We start from the raw sequence: 15,000 nt of genomic DNA on the forward strand, positions 1-15,000 counted from the left end.
TATCTGGTGGGATTGCCCGAAACTTACACCCCTCTGGAATCAGGTAAAAACCCTTTGTGCTAACCTTGGGCTTTCTACCCACTCGCTCCTACCATTACCCTCCTACATATCTTCCCGAAGAGTGCCCCAACTCACGTATCTAAACTGGCCATCTTTGTCCTAGCGGCCACGAAACTGGCGATTGCAAGGGCCTGGAAACAAACCCAACCCCCAGATATTACAGCAGTCATATCTATAATGCAGATATACGCCAAAATGGAACAAAGTTTCTACTCTAACATGGACAAGGAGGATTTGGGAGCCTTGGTTTACCTATCAAGGAGATCACAGTTAAAGTCTTAGCTGCATTAAAGTTTATGATCCCTTCCATTATTATAATTAAACTCTCACACCAAATTAGGGATATGCTAATTGGCTGATGATACTTGCTTTCCTATGTCCCCTACTAATAAACTGATTGCCCACCCTTCTCCTCTCCTATCATATTTCTTAATTTCTATTTCCCCTCTCTTCCCTCCCTCCTTCCCATAGAGGGCCGCCCCCGCCTGGAGATGCGCACTGTGAATGCTAGTTGAAGTGTACAGACAGATATTCCTAAACTGACTTTATGATGTTCCTAGAAAACTGAGTTAATTGATAATACTGAAGTATTAGTTTGCCCCTGTGTTTACAGTCTGTTCACACTATTTAAAAATGAGGTTTATAATCTTATTCATGATAATTAAAAATGAGGTTCATGCGGTTGATATTGTATTTCATGCTTGATTTATGTGATTTGTATTTCCATCAATAGCTATATTTACTTTATCATCACAACAATGTAATGTTTGCATATATGTGCATTTTTTAGTCACCTGCGTTGTGACACTGGTTGTATTTCTTAATCCTCAATAAAAACATTTAAAAAAAAAAAAAAAAAAAACCTACAACTAAACACCACATACTCTTCACCATCTCCGTGGAGATGCTACTTGTTCAGAGCGGCAAAGAGAATGACTGGGGGGGGCGGAGCCTGGGAGGGGCTATATGGACAGCTTTTGCTGTGCTCTTTGCCATTTCCTGTTGGGGAAGAGAATATTCCCAAAAGTTATGGATGACGCCGTGGACCGGACACACCAATGTTGGAGAAACTATATTTTTTATGTGAGATTAGATCAAATAGTTTCAGATGTTAAGATATTTTTAGTAAACGTTTTTTAATAAATATAAAAATATTCTTTTATAAGATATCACTGTTTATACTCAACTTTCTGTTAAGTTTAAGAATTGGATGTACAATTATAACTAAGAAATCATAAGACTACATAAGATGGTTCTAAGGACGTAAATATTGACGTTCACTTTAATGCAAAATAAAAGGTATAAATGGAGGCAGATGAAGGTGGATTGTCATTGGCTTGAAAAAAGCTCTGTACAAGCTGAAACGCGCTGTCAGTATTCAACAATTCTGGGAGGATCTGTGAAGGACACTGTACACTATGGGAGTGTAAGCAGCTAAAACGGAACACCAGGAACTGCATAGGAATGGAGCTTGGCGGCTTACTTTCTGCACAACCACACTGGGAGTATGTGAGCTTGTAAACATTGCACCTCACAGCATGGATACACATACCCGGAGCCATCTAAGGTAGTACCTTGTTGATCATAACTGTCAAGACGTTTTCAAAAAGTATAGCCATTCCTCATTCTTACCAATATAGACCCTGGTAGGACACTAACGCCCCCAGTGCCTCAAACTCACTTTCATCCATATTGACAAAATCCTGCCTTTCCTCTCGGTCTCCTGTACGGTGGTTGTGTGAGCGCTGCATAATATGCGCCCTCTCGCGTATGTGATGTCCTATGCTCATTTGTTCCATACCACTATCCGAGTCGCGCACAGTGCGGCGAGTTTCACGGATCTGAAAAAGCAAAACAAGATAAGTATGTGATTGTTTGTAACACAGAGAGCCTACTACACTAGTGTGAGGTATACTCACCCCCCCCCCCCCGAGTGTAACACACAGAAACATCTACACTAGTGTGAGGTATACTCACCCCCCCCCCCGAGTGTAACACACAGAAACATCTACACTAGTGTGAGGTATACTCACCCCCCCCCCCCGAGTGTAACACACAGAAACATCTACACTAGTGTGAGGTATACTCACCCCCCCCCCCCCGAGTGTAACACACAGAAACATCTACACTAGTGTGAGGTATACTCACCCCCCCCCCCCCCGAGTGTAACACACAGAAACATCTACACTAGTGTGAGGTATACTCACCCCCCCCCCCCCGAGTGTAACACACAGAAACATCTACACTAGTGTGAGGTATACTCACCCCCCCCCCCGAGTGTAACACACAGAAACATCTACACTAGTGTGAGGTATACTCACCCCCCCCCCCCCCCCCGAGTGTAACACACAGAAACATCTACACTAGTGTGAGGTATACTCACCCCCCCCCCCCCCCGAGTGTAACACACAGAAACATCTACACTAGTGTGAGGTATACTCACCCCCCCCAGAGTGTAACAAACAGAAACATCTACACTAGTGTGAGGTATACTCACCGCCCCAGAGTGTAACACACAGAAACATCTACACTAGTGTGAGGTATACTCACCCCTCCAGAGTGTAACACACAGAAACATCTACACTAGTGTGAGGTATACTCACCCCTCCAGAGTGTAACACACAGAAACATCTACACTAGTGTGAGGTATACTCACCGCCCCAGAGTGTAACACACAGAGCCTACTACACTAGTGTGAGGTATACTCACCGCCCCAGAGTGTAACACACAGAAACATCTACACTAGTGTGAGGTATACTCACCCCTCCAGAGTGTAACACACAGAAACATCTACACTAGTGTGAGGTATACTCACCCCTCCAGAGTGTAACACACAGAAACATCTACACTAGTGTGAGGTATACTCACCCCTCCAGAGTGTAACACACAGAAACATCTACACTAGTGTGAGGTATACTCACCGCCCCAGAGTGTAACACACAAAAACATCTACACTAGTGTGAGGTATACTCACCCCCCCAGAGTGTAACACACAGAGCCTACTACACTAGTGTGAGGTATACTCACCGCCCCAGAGTGTAACACACAGAAACATCTACACTAGTGTGAGGTATACTCACCCCCCCAGAGTGTAACACACAGAGCCTACTACACTAGTGTGAGGTATACTCACCGCCCCAGAGTGTAACACACAGAAACATCTACACTAGTGTGAGGTATACTCACCCCTCCGAGTGTAACACACAGAAACATCTACACTAGTGTGAGGTATACTCACCCCCCCCCCCCGAGTGTAACACACAGAAACATCTACACTAGTGTGAGGTATACTCACCCCCCCCCCACCCCCGAGTGTAACAAACAAACATCTACACTAGTGTGAGGTATACTCACCCCCCCCCCAGAGTGTAACAAACAAACATCTACACTAGTGTGAGGTATACTCACCCCCCCCCAGAGTGTAACAAACAAACATCTACACTAGTGTGAGGTATACTCACCCCCCCCCCAGAGTGTAACAAACAAACATCTACACTAGTGTGAGTTATACTCACCCCCCCAGAGTGTAATAAACAGAAACATCTACACTAGTGTGAGGTATACTCACCCCCCCCCCCCCCCGAGTGTAACACACAGAAACATCTACACTAGTGTGAGGTATACTCACCCCCCCCCCCCCCCCGAGTGTAACACACAGAAACATCTACACTAGTGTGAGGTATACTCACCCCCCCCCCCCGAGTGTAACAAACAGAAACATCTACACTAGTGTGAGGTATACTCACCCCCCCAGAGTGTAACACACAGAAACATCTACACAAGTGTGAGGTATACTCACCCCCCCCCCCGAGTGTAACACACAGAAACATCTACACTAGTGTGAGGTATACTCACCCCTCCCCCCAGAGTGTAACACACAGAAACATCTACACTAGTGTGAGGTATACTCACCCCCCCCCCAGAGTGTAACACACAGAAACATCTACACTAGTGTGAGGTATACTCACCCCCCCCAGAGTGTAACACACAGAAACATCTACACTAGTGTGAGGTATACTCACCCCCCCCCAGAGTGTAACACACAGAAACATCTATACTAGTGTGAGGTATACTCACCCCCCCCAGAGTGTAACACTGATGAACATCTACACTAGTGTGAGGTATACTCACCCCCCCCCCCCAAGTGTAACACACAGAAACATCTACACTAGTGTGAGGTATACTCACCCCCCCCAGAGTGTAAGACACAGAAACATCTACACTAGTGTGAGGTATACTCACCCCCCCCCCGAGTGTAACAAACAAACATCTACACTAGTGTGAGGTATACTCACCCCCCCCCGAGTGTAACAAACATCTACACTAGTGTGAGGTATACTCACCCCCCCCCCCCCCGAGTGTAACACACAGAAACATCTACACTAGTGTGAGGTATACTCACCCCCCCCCGAGTGTAACAAACAGAAACATCTACACTAGTGTGAGGTATACTCACCCCCCCCAGAGTGTAACACACAGAAACATCTACACAAGTGTGAGGTATACTCACCCCCCCCCCCCCCGAGTGTAACACACAGAAACATCTACACTAGTGTGAGGTATACTCACCCCCCCCCCAGAGTGTAACACACAGAAACATCTACACTAGTGTGAGGTATACTCACCCCCCCCCCCCAGAGTGTAACACACAGAAACATCTACACTAGTGTGAGGTATACTCACCCCCCCCCCAGAGTGTAACACACAGAAACATCTACACTAGTGTGAGGTATACTCACCCCCCCCCAGAGTGTAACACACAGAAACATCTACACGAGTGTGAGGTATACTCACCCCCCCCAGAGTGTAACACACAGAAACATCTACACTAGTGTGAGGTATACTCACCCCCCCAGAGTGTAACACACAGAGCCTACTACACTAGTGTGAGGTATACTCACCACCCCCCCCCCCGAGTGTAACACACAGAAACATCTACACTAGTGTGAGGTATACTCACCCCCCCCCCCCCCCAGAGTGTAACACACAGAAACATCTACACTAGTGTGAGGTATACTCACCCCCCCCAGAGTGTAACACTGATAAACATCTACACTAGTGTGAGGTATACTCACCCCCCCCCAGAGTGTAACACACAGAAACATCTACACTAGTGTGAGGTATACTGACCGCCCCCCCCCCCAGAGTGTAACACACAGAGCCTACTACACTAGTGTGAGGTATACTCACCCCCCCCCCCAGAGTGTAACACACAGAAACATCTATACTAGTGTGAGGTATACTCACCCCCCCCCAGAGTGTAACACACAGAAACATCTACACTAATGTGAGGTATACTCACCCCCCCCCCCCCGAGTGTAACACACAGAAACATCTACACTAGTGTGAGGTATACTCACCCCCCCCAGAGTGTAAGACACAGAAACATCTACACTAGTGTGAGGTATACTCACCGCCCCCCCCCCCCGAGTGTAACAAACAGAAACATCTACACTAGTGTGAGGTATACTCACCCCCCCCCAGAGTGTAACACACAGAAACATCTACACTAGTGTGAGGTATACTCACCCCCCCCCCCCCCGCCCAGAGTGTAACACACAGAAACATCTACACTAGTGTGAGGTATACTCACCCCCCCCCCCAGAGTGTAACACACAGAAACATCTACACTAGTGTGAGGTATACTCACCGCCCCCCCCCCCCCAGAGTGTAACACACAGAAACATCTACACTAGTGTGAGGTATACTCACCGCCCCCCCCCCAGAGTGCAACAAACAAACATCTACACTAGTGTGAGGTATACTCACCCCCCCCCCCAGAGTGCAACAAACAAACATCTACACCAGTGTGAGGTATACTCACCCCCCAGAGTGTAACACACAGAAACATCTACACTAGTGTGAGGTATACTCACCCCCCCCCAGAGTGTAACACACAGAAACATCTACACTAGTGTGAGGTATACTCACCCCCCCCCCCCCAGAGTGTAACACACAGAAACATCTACACTAGTGTGAGGTATACTCACCCCCCCCCCCAGAGTGTAACACACAGAAACATCTACACTAGTGTGAGGTATACTCACCCCCCCCCCCCCCCGAGTGTAACACACAGAAACATCTACACTAGTGTGAGGTATACTCACCCCCCCCCCCAGAGTGTAACATACAGAAACATCTACACCAGTGTGAGGTATACTCACCCCCCCCCCCCCCCAGAGTGTAACACACAGAAACATCTACACTAGTGTGAGGTATACTCACCCCTCCAGGGGCTGTGCGCATGTGTGACGTCTCCTGATACACTTTAGGTGCCCTACTCCCACCCATGTTAGAATACGAGATGACTGTAGATGAGGAATACGTCTGACAGTTTGGCCCAGAGGACATCTGCTCCTGTGTGAGGATAATGCATAAGTCAGACTGATGTAAAGGAAGGAGAAGCAAACCTGTGACAAAGGAGAGGGGGGGGGGGCAGGGCAGAGAAACCCGTGACAAAGGAGGGGGGAGGGAGAGAAAGCCCGTGACAAAAGAGGGGGGGGAGGGGGGGGAAGAGAACGCACAGAAGCACATGACCGGAGGGGAGGGGTTGAACTGAAGCGCAAAGGTTCAATGAGCGAAAAAGTGAGACAAGGAGTGGGAACAAGAGGGCGTGTAAATCAGTGCACAATACTCACCGCACCCCCCATCAAATCGTTCATCATCCCAAACATGTCCAGGAAGCCCCCACCCTACGAGGCAAATCACAACATCAGAGGCGGAGCTTACTCCGGTTCCCACACCCTGTGCAACATGTCCAACACTCACCATTCCCAGCATTCCAAACGGCGTCACTGCACCCGGCTAGTGCACAGCAGCACGGGGCGTCCAGAGAGGCAAAGGGAAAGTAAACAAGACTACAGTGAGACCCCCTAAATGCTCATTATCAGGACAGGCTCAGACAGACAGTGCTAGGTGTGTAATGTAGTGTGACCCAGTGACTGCACATTATCAGGACAGGCTCAGACAGTGCTAGGTGTGTAATGTAGTGTGACCCAGTGACTGCACATTACCAGGACAGGCTCAGACAGTGCTAGGTGTGTAATGTAGTGTGACCCAGTGACTGCACATTATCAGAACAGGCTCAGCCAGTGCTGGGTGTGTAATATAGTGTGACCCAGTGACTGCACATTATCAGGACAGGCTCAGACAGTTCTGGGTGCGTAATGTAGTGTGACCCAGTGACTGCACATTATCAGAACAGGCTCAGACAGTGCTGGGTGTGTAATGTAGTGTGACCCAGTGACTGCACATTATCAGGACAGGCTCAGATAGACAGTGCTAGGTGTGTAATGTAGTGTGACCCAGTGACTGCTCATTATCAGGACAGGCTCAGATAGACAGTGCTAGGTGTGTAATGTAGTGTGACCCAGTGACTGCTCATTATCAGGACAGGCTCAGACAGACAGTGCTAGGTGTGTAATGTAGTGTGACCCAGTGACTGCACATTATCAGGACAGGCTCAGACAGACAGTGCTAGGTGTGTAATGTAGTGTGACCCAGTGACTGCACATTATCAGGACAAGCTCAGACAGTGCTAGGTGTGACTATAATTTACCTGTATACTGCGGGGGGGTGCAGGGCGGGGCAGGGCAGGGACAGTCCCATCTGTAATGCCCAAAAATGGTGACATCCCAGAGAACATGTGTCTCATGTGCTGCCGATGCAGCGTAAACGGGTCCCTGCGGAGAAATGTCTCAGTGCAATATGTAATTGTGCAACGGTCGGGGGGGGTGGGGTGGTTTAGGGAGATACATTGCGCTGGTGCCGGGGAAGTGAGATATACTGCTCTGGTGCCGGGGGGCAGAGGAATGAGATATAGTGCGCTGGTGCCGGGGGGGCAGAGGGAAGTGAGATATAGTGCGCTGGTGCCGGGGGGGCAGAGGGAAGTGAGATATAGTGCGCTGGTGCCGGGGGGCAGATAGTGCGCTGGTGCCGGGGGGGCAGAGGGAAGTGAGATATAGTGCGCTGGTGCCGGGGGGCAGAGGGAAGTGAGATATAGAGCGCTGGTGCCGGGGGGCAGAGGGAAGTGAGATATAGTGCGCTGGTGCCGGGGGGGCAGAGGGAAGTGAGATATAGTGCGCTGGTGCCGGGGGGCAGAGGGAAGTGAGATATAGTGCGCTGGTGCCGGGGGGCAGAGGGGGGGCAGAGGGAATGAGATATAGTGCGCTGGTGCCGGGGGGCAGAGGGAAGTGAGATATAGTGCGCTGGTGCCGGGGGGGCAGAGGGAAGTGAGATATAGTGTGCTGGTGCCGGGGGGCAGAGGGGGGGCAGAGGGAATGAGATATAGTGCGCTGGTGCCGGGGGGCAGAGGGAAGTGAGATATAGTGCGCTGGTGCCGGGGGGCAGAGGGAAGTGAGATATAGTGCGCTGGTGCCGGGGGGCAGAGGGAAGTGAGATATACTGCGCTGGTGCCGGGGGGCAGAGGGAATTGAGATATACTGCGCTGGTGCCGGGGGGCAGAGGGAATTGAGATATAGAGCGCTGGTGCCGGGGGGCAGAGGGAATTGAGATATACTGCGCTGGTGCCGGGGGGCAGAGGGAATTGAGATATAGTGCGCTGGTGCCGGGGGGCAGAGGGAATGAGATATAGTGCGCTGGTGCCGGGGAAGTGAGATATACTGCGCTGGTGCCAGGGGGGGCAGAGGGAAGTGAGATATAGTGCGCTGGTGCCGGGGGGGCAGAGGGAAGTGAGATATAGTGCGCTGGTGCCGGGGGGGGGGGGGGGCAGAGGGAAGTGAGATATAGTGCGCTGGTGCCGGGGGGCAGAGGGAATGAGATATAGTGCGCTGGTGCCGGGGGGGCAGAGGGAAGTGAGATATAGTGCGCTAGTGCCGGGGGGCAGAGGGAAGTGAGATATAGAGCGCTGGTGCCGGGGGGGCAGAGGGAATGAGATATAGTGCGCTGGTGCCGGGGGGGGCAGAGGGAAGTGAGATATAGTGCGCTGGTGCCGGGGGGGCAGAGGGAAGTGAGATATAGGGCGCTAGTGCCGGGGGGGGCAGAGGGAATGAGATATAGTGCGCTAGTGCCGGGGGGCAGAGGGAAGTGAGATATAGAGCGCTGGTGCCGGGGGGGCAGAGGGAATGAGATATATAGTGCGCTGGTGCCGGGGGGCAGAGGGAAGTGAGATATAGTGCGCTGGTGCCGGGGGGCAGAGGAATGAGATATAGTGCGCTGGTGCCGGGGGGCAGAGGAATGAGATATATAGTGCGGTGGTGCCGGGGGGCAGAGGGAATTGAGATATACTGCGCTGGTGCCGGGGGGCAGAGGGAATGAGATATAGTGCGCTGGTGCCGGGGGGCAGAGGGAATGAGATATAGTGCGCTGGTGCCGGGGAAGTGAGATATACTGCGCTGGTGCCAGGGGGGGCAGAGGGAAGTGAGATATAGTGCGCTGGTGCCGGGGGGCAGAGGGAAGTGAGATATAGTGCGCTGGTGCCGGGGGGGGCAGAGGGAAGTGAGATATAGTGCGCTAGTGCCGGGGGGCAGAGGGAAGTGAGATATAGTGCGCTGGTGCCGAGGGGGCAGAGGGAAGTGAGATATAGTGCGCTGGTGCCGGGGGGGCAGAGGGAAGTGAGATATAGTGCGCTGGTGCCGGGGGGGCAGAGGGAAGTGAGATATAGTGCGCTGGTGCCGGGGGGGCAGAGGGAAGTGAGATATAGTGCGCTGGTGCCGGGGGGCAGAGGGAAGTGAGATATAGTGCACTGTGCCGGGGGGCAGAGGGAAGTGAGATATAGTGCGCTGGTGCCGGGGGGGCAGAGGGAAGTGAGATATAGTGCGCTGGTGCCGGGGGGGCAGAGGGAAGTGAGATATAGTGCGCTGGTGCCGGGGGGGCAGAGGGAAGTGAGATATAGTGCGCTGGTGCCGGGGGGGCAGAGGGAAGTGAGATATAGTGCGCTGGTGCCGGGGGGGCAGAGGGAAGTGAGATATAGTGCGCTGGTGCCGGGGGGCAGAGGGAAGTGAGATATAGAGCGCTGGTGCCGGGGGGCAGAGGGAATGAGATATAGTGCGCTGGTGCCGGGGGGGGCAGAGGGAATGAGATATAGAGCGCTGGTGCCGGGGGGGGCAGAGGGAATGAGATATAGTGCGCTGGTGCCGGGGGGGGGGCAGAGGGAATGAGATATAGAGCGCTGGTGCCGGGGGGGCAGAGGGAAGTGAGATATAGAGCGCTGGTGCCGGGGGGGCAGAGGGAAGTGAGATATAGTGCGCTGGTGCCGGGGGGGCAGAGGGAAGTGAGATATAGTGCGCTGGTGCCGGGGGGGCAGAGGGAAGTGAGATATAGTGCGCTGGTGCCGGGGGGGCAGAGGGAAGTGAGATATAGTGCGCTGGTGCCGGGGGGGCAGAGGGAAGTGAGATATAGTGCGCTGGTGCCGGGGGGGGCAGAGGGAAGTGAGATATAGTGCGCTGGTGCCGGGGGGCAGAGGGAAGTGAGATATAGTGCGCTGGTGCCGGGGGGGCAGAGGGAAGTGAGATATAGTGCGCTGGTGCCGGGGGGGCAGAGGGAAGTGAGATATAGAGCGCTGGTGCCGGGGGGCAGAGGGAAGTGAGATATAGAGCGCTGGTGCCGGGGGGGGGGCTGAGGGAAGTGAGATATAGTGCGCTGGTGCCGGGGGGGGGGCAGAGGGAATGAGATATAGTGCGCTGGTGCCGGGGGGGGGCAGAGGGAATGAGATATAGTGCGCTGGTGCCGGGGGGGGGCAGAGGGAATGAGATATAGTGCGCTGGTGCCGGGGGGGGGCAGAGGGAATGAGATATAGTGCGCTGGTGCCGGGGGGGGGCAGAGGGAATGAGATATAGAGCGCTGGTGCCGGGGGGGGGGGTGACTTATCGATCTTTGTACTCACATGAGAAACATGTCCTGGTCTTGTAGCTCCGAATCTCTCATAAAGCGAAACATGATGCGCAACCACGGCACTACTGCTGTAAAACGCACAACATGTGAGACACACACACCACATCTCACAGCTATTCCTACACACACACCACATCTAACAGCTATTCCTACACACACCCACACACACAACATCTCACAGCTATTCCTGCACATACCCACACACACTACATCACATTGCTATACACACACACACACTACATCACATTGCTATACACACACACACACTACATCACATTGCTATACACACACACACACACTACATCACATTGCTATACACACACACACACACTACATCACATTGCTATACACACACACACACTACATCACATTGCTATACACACACACACTACATCACATTGCTATACACACACACACTACATCACATTGCTATACACACACACACTACATCACATTGCTATACACACACACACTACATCACATTGCTATACACACACACTACATCACATTGCTATACACACACTACATCACATTGCTATACACACACTACATCACATTGCTATACACACACACACACACTACATCACATTGCTATACACACACACTACATCACATTGCTATACACACACTACATCACATTGCTATACACACACTACATCACATTGCTATACACACACACACACACTACATCACATTGCTATACACACACACACACTACATCACATTGCTATACACACACACACACTACATCACATTGCTATACACACACACACTACATCACATTGCTATACACACACACACTACATCACATTGCTATACACACACACACACTACATCACATTGCTATACACACACACACACACTACATCACATTGCTATACACACACACACTACATCACATTGCTATACACACACACTACATCACATTGCTATACACACACACTACATCACATTGCTATACACACACACACACACACTACATCACATTGCTATACACACACACACTACATCACATTGCTATACACACACACACACTACATCACATTGCTATACACACTACATCACATTGCTATACACACTACATCACATTGCTATACACACACACTACATCACATTGCTATACACACTACATCACATTGCTATACACACTACATCACATTGCTATACACACACACACTACATCACATTGCTATACACACACACACTACATCACATTGCTATACACACACACACTACATCACATTGCTATACACACACACACTACATCACATTGCTATACACACACACACTACATCACATTGCTATACACACACACACACACTACATCACATTGCTATACACACACACACTACATCACATTGCTATACACACACACACTACATCACATTGCTATACACACACACACACTACATCACATTGCTATACACACACACTACATCACATTGCTATACACACACACACACACACTACATCACATTGCTATACACACACACACACACACTACATCACATTGCTATACACACACACACACTACATCACATTGCTATACACACACACACTACATCACATTGCTATACACACACACACTACATCACATTGCTATACACACACTACATCACATTGCTATACACACACACTACATCACATTGCTATACACACACACACTACATCACATTGCTATACACACACACACTACATCACATTGCTATACACACACACTACATCACATTGCTATACACACACACACTACATCACATTGCTATACACACACACACACTACATCACATTGCTATACACACACACACTACATCACATTGCTATACACACACACTACATCACATTGCTATACACACACACACACACACACTACATCACATTGCTATACACACACACACACTACATCACATTGCTATACACACACACTACATCACATTGCTATACACACACACACACTACATCACATTGCTATACACACACACACACTACATCACATTGCTATACACACACACACACACTACATCACATTGCTATACACACACACACTACATCACATTGCTATACACACACACTACATCACATTGCTATACACACACACACTACATCACATTGCTATACACACACACACTACATCACATTGCTATACACACACACACTACATCACATTGCTATACACACACACACACACACACACACTACATCACATTGCTATACACACACACACTACATCACATTGCTATACACACACACACACTACATCACATTGCTATACACACACACTACATCACATTGCTATACACACACACTACATCACATTGCTATACACACACACTACATCACATTGCTATATACACACACTACATCACATTGCTATACACACACACACACACACTACATCACATTGCTATACACACACACTACATCACATTGCTATACACACACACTACATCACATTGCTATACACACACACACACTACATCACATTGCTATACACACACACACACACACACTACATCACATTGCTATACACACACACACACTACATCACATTGCTATACACACACACTACATCACATTGCTATACACACACACACACTACATCACATTGCTATACACACACACACACTACATCACATTGCTATACACACACACACACACTACATCACATTGCTATACACACACACACACTACATCACATTGCTATACACACACACTACATCACATTGCTATACACACACACACTACATCACATTGCTATACACACACACACTACATCACATTGCTATACACACACACACTACATCACATTGCTATACACACACACACACACACTACATCACATTGCTATACACACACACACTACATCACATTGCTATACACACACACACACTACATCACATTGCTATACACACACACTACATCACATTGCTATACACACACACTACATCACATTGCTATACACACACACTACATCACATTGCTATATACACACACTACATCACATTGCTATACACACACACACACACACTACATCACATTGCTATACACACACACACACACACTACATCACATTGCTATACACACACACTACATCACATTGCTATACACACACACTACATCACATTGCTATATACACACACTACATCACATTGCTATACACACACACTACATCACATTGCTATACACACACACACTACATCACATTGCTATACACACACACTACATCACATTGCTATACACACACACACACTACATCACATTGCTATACACACACACACTACATCACATTGCTATACACACACACACACTACATCACATTGCTATACACACACACTACATCACATTGCTATACACACACACACTACATCACATTGCTATACACACACACTACATCACATTGCTATACACACACTACTATTCCTACACATATATAAATATATAAACACCCACCTGTATTCCGGGACACAATAGCACAAACTGACAACAAAACAAACTGCAAAAGGAAATGACGTCAAACACCGCTTTCCGCCATCAGAATCTATGTCCCTTCTTTGACCCAGAATTCAACACTCTTTGTGATGTCATAAGCAAGCGACGTGCAACCTTCCATATATATATATAATGACGGTGTATGAGACAAAAGCAAGATGGCGGCTACGCACAACGGCACCGGAAATGACATCCTCTCTGTGTACTTAAAATTAGTGTTCGTGTGTTACACCCCTGCTCCTCTGTATTATACTCCTGCCCCTCTGTATTATACTCCTGCCCCTCTGTATTATACTCCTGCCCCTCTGTATTATACTCCTGCCCCTCTGTATTATACCCCTGCACCTCTGTGTATTATACCCCTGCCCCTCTGTATTATACCCCTGCACCTCTGTATTATACCCCTGCCCCTCTGTATTATACCCCTGCACCTCTGTGTATTATACCCCTGCACCTCTGTGTATTATACCCCTGCACCTCTGTGTATTATACCCCTGCACCTCTGTGTATCATACCCCTGCACCTCTGTGTATTATACCCCTGCCCCTCTGTATTATACTCCTGCCCCTCTGTATTATACCCCTGCACCTCTGTGTATTATAC

The 15,000-nt window shown here is 49.3% G+C and overlaps 1 protein-coding gene across 2 annotated transcripts in view; it reads right to left on the reverse strand.

Annotated features, from left to right (window-relative positions):
• LOC128640343 (myeloid leukemia factor 2) overlaps window positions 1–14,506 on the reverse strand; it is a 55,029-nt gene extending 40,523 nt beyond the window's left edge. The window contains exons 1-7 of one of the 2 annotated variants that reach the window (XM_053692840.1): window positions 14,359–14,506; window positions 10,904–10,979; window positions 7,619–7,742; window positions 6,829–6,864; window positions 6,699–6,752; window positions 6,286–6,417; window positions 1,742–1,901 (exon numbers count right to left, since the gene is read on the reverse strand). In XM_053692840.1, coding sequence (XP_053548815.1) covers window positions 1,742–1,901; window positions 6,286–6,417; window positions 6,699–6,752; window positions 6,829–6,864; window positions 7,619–7,742; window positions 10,904–10,956 — 559 coding nt within the window. In that variant the 5' untranslated portion in view covers window positions 10,957–10,979; window positions 14,359–14,506. The remainder of the gene's footprint in view (window positions 1–1,741; window positions 1,902–6,285; window positions 6,418–6,698; window positions 6,753–6,828; window positions 6,865–7,618; window positions 7,743–10,903; window positions 10,980–14,358) is intronic. The other variant, XM_053692841.1, reaches the window with a different exon arrangement.
• Between the last annotated feature and the right edge of the window lie 494 nt (window positions 14,507–15,000).

Source organism: Bombina bombina, chromosome 9 (assembly GCF_027579735.1).
Source record: "Bombina bombina isolate aBomBom1 chromosome 9, aBomBom1.pri, whole genome shotgun sequence".
In the NCBI taxonomy this organism is placed as follows: Eukaryota; Metazoa; Chordata; class Amphibia; order Anura; family Bombinatoridae; genus Bombina; species Bombina bombina.